Raw genomic sequence first — 10830 nt, 5'->3', positions numbered from 1 at the left:
AGGCCATTTGTTGTGTGACCTGATACTATCTGTTATGTGGATGTCACCCTTTCCTGCCATTAAAACAGCTTTTGCAACATGCATTAATCTTATGTTGAGAAGATCACAGCAAATTTGAGAACAGCTTTATCAATTCTGCTAAATTAAAAAATATTAAATCACAGGGTTAAGAAATCAAGAAACAATCACTAACCACTGCTTTCAAAAGTACAAGTGGAAACACAGTAAAATAACAGTATATAAATCACATATAATAGAATATATCTACTGAAAAGAAGTAAAATGACTAAGGTATTTTTTATTGAAAAGCAAACAAATCTTGAATAAAAAGATGGGAGGACAAAGAAATCAGGGAAGGAAATAAATTCAACATTTATCACATTTCATCAGGAGAGGAACAGGGCAGGGTTTGGGGACTGAATGTTGGTTTCAAGAAAGAAGGAAGAAGGAAATTTTAAAATCGTCCAGAGCGTTCTCGATCTCTTGACCGCCGTCTCTCTCTGTCTCTTCCTCCTCCGCCACCTCCTCCTCCTCCTCCTCCACCTCCGCCTCCACCGCCGCCTCCGCCTCCTCTATTGCGTTCCCTAGAACGAGAACGGCGTTCACGGGAACGTGAGCGGGAGCGATGCCTGTGTAGGAGAGAAAATAAATTAACCAACGAGACCAAAAACCTGTTCATTTATACACTACCACATATACTGTACAGTACGGTGACCGGGAGGGGACATGTTCGGTTCACTTAGTTTTGTCATGGCCACAACATATAAACTCGTGGGAACGTGATTTGTTGTTGCCACGAGATATTAATTCATGGGAATGTCATATCAAGTCGTGGGAACGTGATAAATCATGGCCATGAGATAATTTTTATGAGGTAACGACGACATCATGTCGTGGCCACGCGATGTAAAGTCATGGTGGCCTCGAGATCATATGTTGAGGGAACGATATATTTTTCTCATGGCCACGACATCTATTTCTCGTGGCCACGAGTTATGTTGAGGGTACCACACCGGTCAATACTGTATGTACAGCAGTCGGAGATGGAGATGACTGATGATACAACATTTTACTTTGAATTAGGAATGTCATTTAAAGATATTTATTCATTCTTAAGTTGAATGGGCTTTTTCGTCGGAAATTTGCTGGCTTGAATGAAATACTTAAGTCACGAATTAAGTCCCATTTAGGGCAATAAACAAAAACAAATGAGAAACTTAAATGAACAAATAAAGTAAATTATGACTGGGGTAAAAGGAGGAGCCTTCTTCGTGTGAAGATTCGGTTCCCACATGTTATAAAACTGGTAGCCACGAGAAACGGATGTCGTTCCCTCAACATACAATCTCGTGCCCACAAGATATTATGACGTTCCCATGATTTAATGTCACGTTCCCACGAGTTTATATGTTGTGGCCATGACAAAACGAAGTGAACCGAACATGTCCCCTCCCGGTCACCGTAGTACAGAATTTTGAGGTCAATACGATTTTTTTTTATTAATACTTAATTCAGCAAGTAACCATTAAATTAATCAAAAGTGACAGTAAATACATTTATAATATAACCCCAATTCGAGAAAAGTTGGGACATTGAGGATACTAATTGTTGCAGTTTTACAAGTGTTTTTATTTGCTTACTCTCGCCTGATACAAGACAGTTGCTCAAGATTCTCATTGTTCGTCATGGTCTGATTCTCCCTTTCATGATGGGCCATACATTTTCAGTAGGAGACAGATCTGGACTGCAGGAAGACCAGTCAAGCACATCCACCCTATGGTGTATTGTCTACAAAACCGTTTCTACTGTTGTAGCACATGCTGAATGAGGCATTGTCTTGCTTCCAATGACACATTTTCAAGTCACACATACCATTTGCACTGACCCATACCAAAGATGTTCGCTTTAACACCCGTCACTGATTAAAGTCTGGATGGTTCCTTTCGTCCAACTCGATGTCCGTTTTTCCCAAAAGTACGCTGAAACGTGGACTCATTTGACCGCAGCACACATTTCCACTATGTTTTGGTTCATCTAAGATGAGCTCGGCACCATCTCTGCATAGAACTGATGTATAGCTTTCTCCTTGGTTAACAGAGATTCAAGTTGCATTCCCTGATGCAGCGGCAGACTGTCTTAAGTGACAACGGTTTTACAAAGTACTCATGAGCACGTGTGGCTATATTTCACTCAGTAGCATGATGGTTTCTCATGCAATGCCGTCTGAGGGTTCAAAGGTCACACACATTCATTGGTGGTTTCCTGTCTGGCCCTACACAAACTGAGATTTCTCTGAATTCCCTGAATCTTTTAACAATATTATGTATGCTAGATGATGAAAGACCTAAATACTTTGCCATCTTGCATTGAGAAATGTTTCACACTCTTTGAGTGTGAAAAGAGCATCTCGGTTCTTGCAAGCAATCACAATACCCTTCAAACTATTACCAAGAAAACCACTCTTTTTTTTTTTAAGCCAGTTTCACTTGGATATTCTCATTTTTTTGCCTGTCCTAATTTTTTTTGGTGTGTTGAAGCCATCAAATCAAAAATGTTTATATTTACAAAATAAAATTAATTTGGCTTTTTTTTTCTTTGTATTTTAGTCAGTTGAATGAAGGTTAAAGATAATTAACAAAAATCACAGATTCTTGATTTTATTACATTTTACAAAATGTCCCAACTTTTATGGAACAGGGTATCTGCACAATTTTTAAAGTCAAATTTAAGGCTTTTTAAGACCTTTTTAAGACCTGAAGAAATCAAAATGAATACCGTACATAAGGGGTGCGCAATATTGACAAAAATATGTCTATATATTTTCAAAGTTTTGTTGATAATAATTAGATTATATTTTACTGATTGTGTTTTTGTACTGGTATCCCGTAGGGCTGTACTGTCCCAGTCGATTAGTCGATTAATTGGTCGATACGTTCTGGTTCGACCAAAATTCTGATTGGTCGATTTTTTGCCGCGTTCATTTCATCAGTTTTGCCGTGTTTATTTCATCAGTTTTGCCGTGTTTATTTCATCAGTTTTGCCGCGCTGAGGCGCGCTCATTTCATCAGGTGGAAAGCACTAACTGCTAATGGGGGTGTTTTTAGAGTACCCTTGTTTCACTGTAACAGTCTGTCTTCAGAACACCCCCCTTGTTTTCACCTTTTTTGGATTAGCCCAACCCAAGAGAGAGCGATAACTATAGAAGGTTTGATGCTGAATATTATTTATTTAATTGTGAGAGCGTTTTAGTCAGTCCTCTTCTAACATGTCAACAACAAAGAAATCGACAGTGTGGCAGCATTTTGTTAAAATTGATAACAGGAAAAAGGTCGAATGCAAAGTTTGCAAGCAACAGTTTTCCACAGCTCGACGACAAACATGACATATCATCTAAAAGTGGTAAGCTCACTTGTCTGCGTTAGCTTGCCCTGTCTGTTTTGAGTAGGCTATATGAACATATCAGAATTTGCATATTTCAATGTTTTAGTGTGATAACCTAACTTTTTTATTTTTTATTTGGAGCCTAATGCGCAATTGCGCTGTGCTGTTGGTTGTGTTAGCTTTGAGCCTAGGATGGTTTATTTTTCAGTTATGCACTTTATTTCGTTTCTGCTCTTGATCTGGTTTGTTTAATAAATATTCTTTTTTTATTAAAGTGGACGTGCCTTTTGTGTTTATTAAGAGTAAAAGCTTTAAGTTAATAGTCTATTCGTGTCTCAGCTGCGAAGCTGAGCTCATGTTCAGCCTCGCTCGGTGCGAGGACATGCACGGTGAAATGATAGTGTCTGACAGTTATAACTTATTATTATAACGTATGACAAAAATAATTGTCTAAATTATGTTGCATATTCCTCAACAGTTCTTGTGATGATATCACTAGTTGACAACATAGTACTATTTTCGGAAATCATAAGCTATGATATTGCGCAGGTGCACGTGATGCAACGCTGTCAGAGCCGACAGACTCGAGTGTCAGACTCATTTCAGTGCAAAATAATTAGGTCAAAAATGATTTAATATACTGCAAATAGCCTACTAGTTTTTTATGTTTATTTATAATTCATTTAGGCGGACAACAAGGCTACCAAGTACTGCGTACAGTGCGCATCTAATTAATTTAACGTTTTTTTTTCTACCATAATTTTTCGTCGATTTTGGTCGATTTTTTGTCGAAAATTTCAGGACTTCAGTCGACCAAGATTTTCTTTGGTTGAGTACAGCCCTAGTATCCCGGCTGGTTTAGGCCTGTTGTTGACAGCAGACCCACGAAGATATTCATATTTTTTATATTCTATAGTGGTCAGTTCACAGTAGTGACCGATATTAAAATTATTAAGGGGCAATATTTTCCACCTTAAATCGATTTCCAGGGGCATTTTCACCTATATATGGACATTGTTTCTAAACGTATTTAGAGATATGCATCACCTTTTATGTCAAATTCTAACATTCAAATTAAATTATATTAGAATAACACAGTACCAATGTCAAATTAAATCATTAAATTAAAATCCATCCTTGCAGTGCAGAGGTGACACAGACGGCATCAAAACTGGCATTAGCCTACTATATTTACACTTCATTTACAATTGCATAAATAAAGCTATTCAATATTTAAATATGAAATGATTTATAATTTTAACGTTTTAATAAAAGGATACTTTAAATATGAAACTAAAACCACCAGTAGGTGGCGGCAAGTCACTGTCTTAATAAGCGAGTTGTTGGAGTCAACCGATTTGTTCAAACGGCTGATTCATTCAGAAAAACGTTCATTGAATCATTAAAAATGATTCGTTCCAAACGCGGATTTCAGTAAAAAAAAAAAAACTCATCGCTGTCTGTCGGACCACGGCTTCATTAAGTAACTCACAATGTTAACTTTATAGTTAATTTAACTGTTTTATAAAATAAATAGCACATTTGCAATTGTGCACAGGAAAACGGCACTCTTGCTCATGTGATATTCTAATATAACAACATAATATGATAATAAATATAAGACCAAAACTCATTTGGGGACATCTATAACTGCACTGACACATCACGCAGTGAAAGTAAGCATGAGAGACAAACGCGATGTCAGCTCGCACTCGCAGTGCCTCGTACATAGTTAAAACAATGAAATACAATATCATCATAGTTCATAGACAACATCGCACACTCCTAAGCACATAAAGACTGAACTTACAACTGAACTGACATTTACTGGTTTTCTTCTCTCCTCTCGCGTGCAGGAGACAGACGTGGGCTAATATACTGCCGTAAGTGACGCGAAATTGTCACGTGAACAAGCAAATCCACAAAGATAGATAAAAAAATAATACGTAGGCCTACGCTAATTAGATAGTTTTAATTTCGAAAGCATTTAGATAAGTATAAGTCAAAGTGTCATCTAAAATGTAAGACCTTTCATAAGTAAAAATAAGATTTTTTTTTTTAAATATGATTTAAGACTTTTTATGGCCTTAAATTTGAAAAATCAAATTTAAGTCCTTTTAAGACTTTAAGGATCCGCGGAGACCCTGTGGAATTGGGGTTATTTCAAAAGATTTCTTTTTCAAATAAATGCTGTTCCTTGAACTTTCCATTCATCAAAGAATCCTGAGAAAATGTATCTTAGTTTCCACAAAAATTAAGTAGCACAGCTGTTTTCAACTTATTATTATTATTATGAAGTTTCTTCATCAGCATATTATAATTATTTTGTGACTGAAAAACTGTAGTAATGATGCTGAAAATTCAACTTTCCCATCACAAGAATAAATTACATTTGAAAATATATTAAAATAGAAAAGTTATTTTAAATTGTAATAATATTTAACAATTTTAATGTTTTTCCTGTATTTTGATCAAATAAATGCAGTCTTGGTGAACAAGAGATTTAAAAAAAATTTTTTTTTTTTAAATTAACCCCAAACGTGAACAATACTATATTTAAAATTGGCTATTTGTCACTTGTTTCACAAAAAAAAAAAAAAAAAAACGGCAGTTTTCACAGGGTTAAACATTTGAACTAGGCTAAGTCAGTATGCTTTAATATGCTTTTATATCAGGACCTTTTATCTTATGGCAGATAATAATGAAGCAAGACCTTATAGAGGCCAGATGACACCAGTGTGAAGATTACAAGTAGATCTACTCAAGTGTTCTGTAACAATCTTTATGCGTTTGAGTTTAAAAAATAGACATACCTCTTCCTTCTGCGGCCATACAGTTCTCTTCTGAGTTCCCTTGAGATTGGCTTCAGGTGCATGAAATTGCAGAAGCCTCCTCGAGTGCACTCTCTGCAGGAAGACACATATACAGTCAGTCACAGTGAAGCAGTTTAAAGGTAAAGTTTTAAAGGTGAAGTATTTGAGATATTTTTATGTTAACATACAGGGCATTGTGATGAAATGCGTTACAATGGACTCTTCAATACCATTTTCTTGCTTTGCTTTCCTGTATTATGGAATGTGTGCAGCCCTTTCTGCTGGTTTAGTCACTTACCCCATTTCATACTGTCGACAACAGGCCTCTCTGAAATCGGTGACAGGCGAGAGCTCAGCATGGATGGGCTGTCCATTAAACCAGCGGTTATTCAAGTTAATCACTGCTTTCTCTGCATCTTCCTCACGGCGGAACTACACACACACAAAAAGGTTTTTGGTTGCTTCTTGGCAATATGGGGTGTTTTAAAGCAAAAAGCCTAAGATGCATTTAACCATGATAAAACATTATAACAGCCTCAAAGAAATGACTGTTTATACAATGGTTGCAACACCAATATGAAAAAAAAAAAAAAAAACTATTTTCCACAGTTCCTTTTAATAATATTAATAATAATTAGGGCTGTCAAAATCAATGCATTAATTTTGTGAGAATTATTTTTAATTTTAACGCGTTTAAAATATTTAACGCAATTATGGCATCCTTGGGCTAGAGATACATTATATGATCACACTATCATTTATTTAAGTGCTTTCATTCATTCAAGATGCAAAAGAGAACTCAAATATATACTGGCGCGATGTCTGTGAAGCACAGCGCCACATTGAGTTCTTTCGCACTTGAACGCACAAAACCACACAAAATTATGACGAAATGCCTGTTATTGTCTAAAACGAGCTAAAAAGTATTAAATGACCAAAAGATTTATGAGAACATCGAATGCGTGTCAGGTCTTAAAGTGTCAACAGCCTGAATGTGATCAGCATGATTAGAGGAATCAGGTGTAGCAAGTTTCATTTTTCTAGAACAAAGGATTCAAAAGTTAAGTTATTACCATTTGAAAAGTGGATTTGAGCTGGTGGTGGCGCTTTAGAGTTGGTCCTAGAGACCCCAAAGTTGGTCAGGGTTCTATTGAGAACCGCCCCTAATAGGGGATTTCGCACTGGAGGAACATTTCATAGTTCCTTGAATTAATGGCGGAAGTACTTTTTATTTGGCATGTTCGCGCCGCAGGAACTGGGAACGATTTTAGTTCTAGGAACGCCTTTTGGGGGAACTAAATTAAGAGATGGGATTTCTGCTTAGCTAGCGATATTGGGCAACAACCACACGGCAATACTTTTTCATTTACATCTACTTTCTTTGTATAACAGTTCTATCTAATAATGTATCAGACAGGATTGTTAAACAGATCGTAAACGAATGAAGACCAAGAATGGGAGCGCTGTGTGCTCAGGCTCTGCCGTTCTTAGGGGAACAATTCGTTCTCGGGAACCACCCCGGTGGCTAGTTTCTAGAACCACCTAGTGCGAAACACCATTAATGCTTTCCCCGCCAGCATTTTTTATTTTTTTTATGCAACATTGAGCAAAAAGCAGAGAAAAATCTCGGTTTTGTTAAAGACTACATTCAGATCGGATTCAGAACGATGACCAAAACACAGATGGAGTAGATAGAGTCCATCAACACCCCTAATGCTCACACAGTCCTATAGCTTGTCCTGGGTCGACATTTCATTCAGTAACGTTAGGCAGTTTTTGATTTATATGCTGTTTATTGTTGGTGATCGCTTTATTTTACATAGGCATATGACTACATATGAGATTGCTTGTTTCTGCATCTTCTTCTCATGTGTTCTGATCAGGAGATTCAGTAATCTTTTAGAAGATGCGTAATAGCGCCTCCTACCGTTTAACAGTGAAAAAACGGAAAGCCGGAAATTTCCGTCAATGGTGGGGAAAGAGATAATAAACAATGTGCGGTCACAGGAATGAGTATACTGCGGTTTTACCATCCTTTTGTTTTAGAAATAGATGTTTTTATCGTTTTAAATGATCTGAAATGAGTGCATGTGTATTTTAGTGGTTGACATTACATTTATATTACATAGACATGACAGTACTGTAAATTCTCTCACCTTCACGTAGACATTTCCCACCAGGTGATCTCCTAAATTATCACACACATTCATCTCCTCAACCTCTCCATATTTCTCCTCCATTTCAGTGAAGACCTCCTGTACACACAATTTACAAAGAATGATTTATGGCCTACAAACACAACTGATGCAACAAATGTGTCCATTATTTAGAAAGAATGGTTGTGATCAGACACTGTACAAAAGTTACAAAAGTTTGAAGTTGGTAAGATTATTTAAAATACCGGTTTTCTATTTTAATACATTTAAAGGGTAATTAATTAATTGATAAGTAACTAGATAAGAATGTTTGAGGTGCGAGTGTGTGCAGTGTCCGTTGTAGAACAAAACATCAAACTAACATCACATTATGTTAACCACAGGCTGTATTACTCATAAACTGAAAAAGCCCATTATAAAACCCCAAAGTAAAATCTCAAAGGAACCAGCGGCGAACTAGACTTCTGGTTTCTGACATCACACACCACTCTATTTCAACATGACTTTCAAAGAAACTAAGACCACCTACCTCGAAGAACTCATCATAATGTTCCTGCATCTCCACATCGCTAACAGCATCTGATAAAAAAGAACACACCGACAACCAGAAACAGTAATGGCTTCAGTAACTCTTGGAGGCTGTTCATTTCTGTGCCACTCCAGAATATCATGCAAGATGTATATTATTCAAGACTTACTTATGCCATCAGCAGACTGAGCTGTGTTTTGTGGGTTGCGGTAAATGTTCAACAGAGCAATGGTCTGAAACACAACCCAAATGAGAATTACAATGCAAATCTACCAGAAGAATCGTGCATTGCAGAACTACATTAAAGGGTCTCTGTTGTAAAAAAAAGAATAAATTAAAACTGGCACATACCTGGCTGAACGTGGGTTTGTTATGGAGTCTAGAGCATCGGTCTCCATGGCGACATGCTCCAATTTTAAAGTAGAAAGAGCAGTTAACCCTGTTGAAAACAAGAGAGGTTCAAAATACATACACTTGGTCTGATTTGTTCACACAAACATGATAGTTAGTTTGGATTTCTGTTCATATTACTATTTCTTTTCCAAGGTATTAAGATACAAAACAACGAGAAGCCAAATGCAGCTTACAAAAACTATGTGGAAATATAGAGGTTTTGATTTTGCTATGAATAAGATCGATCAACAAGCAACACAATGAAAGAGAGACGCACTGCAGCCACGCCGAGATGAAACAAACAATACATACACAAAATAAGCATTTTTACATATAATGATTATTCAGCACATGAAAGCTCTGTTGTGTGAAACAAACATTTACTATTATTATGGTTTTACTGGAGGCGAGGTTGACAAACAGGTCAGTTGATAACCACACGAGGCATGATATGGGAACGGCAAATATTCTTATATTCTACCCATTATCACCGGTTGGTAACAATGCATACGATTACAAATCATAATCAAATGCACGCAATATTTTAGGAAGAATATATACTTACTTGTCTTTTTCTGTACCGAAAATCGACGCCAAGTATTCGGCCATTTTGAAAAAAGAAAGGCGGTGGGCGCTTTTTCTTCTACTGGAGAATCAAGAACAGAGAAGCGGAAAACAAAGAGCCAGAGTACTGCCACCTAGTGTAGTGAAGCGCGAACTGCAGGGTCGCTGCTTCTTCTTCTTCTGTGGATTTATTGGCAGGTCGCATACCAGCTTTTTATGTGCATACCGCCACCTCCTGTGCTGGAGTGTGAAGTGATTTCATTCAGTCTGTCCTGAAATCGCCCCCTATACTTTAAATAGGGCACTATTTGAGGGGACAGCCATTGTAGTGGTGTCCGAAACCAGTGGACGTTATTGAGTGCACTCATTCAATCCCACAATGCACCGCATTAACGTGTACAAGTACAATCGACTGTAAAAAAAGGTACAACCGATGTATACTCGACGGCTAGAGAATACCTGTAATGCACTGTGAGAGTCGCGCGCTGAATGGAACCCCGCGTCTCGCCAGAAGATGGCGCCCGCAGCTGAATCAATCATCCCATCCTCTTTCCGAACCGCGCTGGTCCATCGTAAGATCATACAGGTAAAAATTCCTTTTTAATTTGTTGCTAATTGTTTAATTACGTTTTATATGCTAGTTTTCATGTCAGGGCTCAAGATGAATATTTTCGTTACTACTGGAGCTGCCAGTTTACCAAGTTTCAAATGATTATTATTAAATTAAGGCAAGCGTAGCCTATGCAAAAGTGGCAGCCCTGCTTCCAGTGTACTCGTTTTCATCAACTCCTTGAAGTGAACTGTATTAGTGGACTACAGGGAATAGTGATTAAGGGTTTAGAGGGTGATTTCTGATTCAGCCAAGGTGTAAGTTATAGGTCCGTGTACTTTTTGATCATTTCATTTCCTGTTTGGAATGGAATACAGAGAAATGAAAACCAGCTTGATTATTCGTTTTTTAGTTTAGTTTAAAGAACGAAAAATGAAAAATGAA

The 10830-nt window shown here is 37.2% G+C and overlaps 1 protein-coding gene across 2 annotated transcripts; it reads right to left on the bottom strand.

The window, feature by feature from the left end:
- Window positions 1-278: 278 nt before the first annotated feature.
- On the bottom strand, window positions 279-9964 carry u2af1 (U2 small nuclear RNA auxiliary factor 1). Of its 2 annotated transcripts, none has more exons than XM_082175478.1 (8): window positions 9838-9964; window positions 9231-9318; window positions 9049-9112; window positions 8880-8929; window positions 8351-8449; window positions 6493-6626; window positions 6195-6287; window positions 279-629 (listed from the first exon to the last, which is right to left on the bottom strand). In XM_082175478.1, the coding sequence occupies exons 1-8, from the start codon at window positions 9879-9881 to the stop codon at window positions 455-457; spliced, it is 747 nt and encodes a 248-aa protein (XP_082031604.1). In that variant the 5' UTR covers window positions 9882-9964; the 3' UTR covers window positions 279-454. The 2 variants fall into 2 exon arrangements, with proteins under 2 accessions (XP_082031604.1, XP_082031605.1); XM_082175479.1 differs by having other exon boundaries at window positions 8880-8926.
- Window positions 9965-10830: the final 866 nt, after the last annotated feature.

This window comes from Leuciscus leuciscus, assembly GCF_965113295.1.
Source record: "Leuciscus leuciscus genome assembly, chromosome: 7".
NCBI lineage: Eukaryota > Metazoa > Chordata > Actinopteri > Cypriniformes > Leuciscidae > Leuciscus > Leuciscus leuciscus.
Note: the sequence above shows the minus strand (reverse complement) of the source record. Positions and strands in the feature narration are given on the sequence as shown.

Coding starts and splice junctions, on each gene's coding strand:
- u2af1 (XM_082175478.1), bottom strand. CDS start 9,881: ATGGCCGAATACTTGGCGTCGATTTTCGGTACAGAAAAAGACAA. Junction 8,930..9,048: donor TCAGTCTGCTGATGGCATAA/GTAAGTCTTGAA, acceptor CTTTTTTATCAG/ATGCTGTTAGCGATGTGGAG. Junction 8,450..8,879: donor ATTATGATGAGTTCTTCGAG/GTAGGTGGTCTT, acceptor TTGTGTGTACAG/GAGGTCTTCACTGAAATGGA.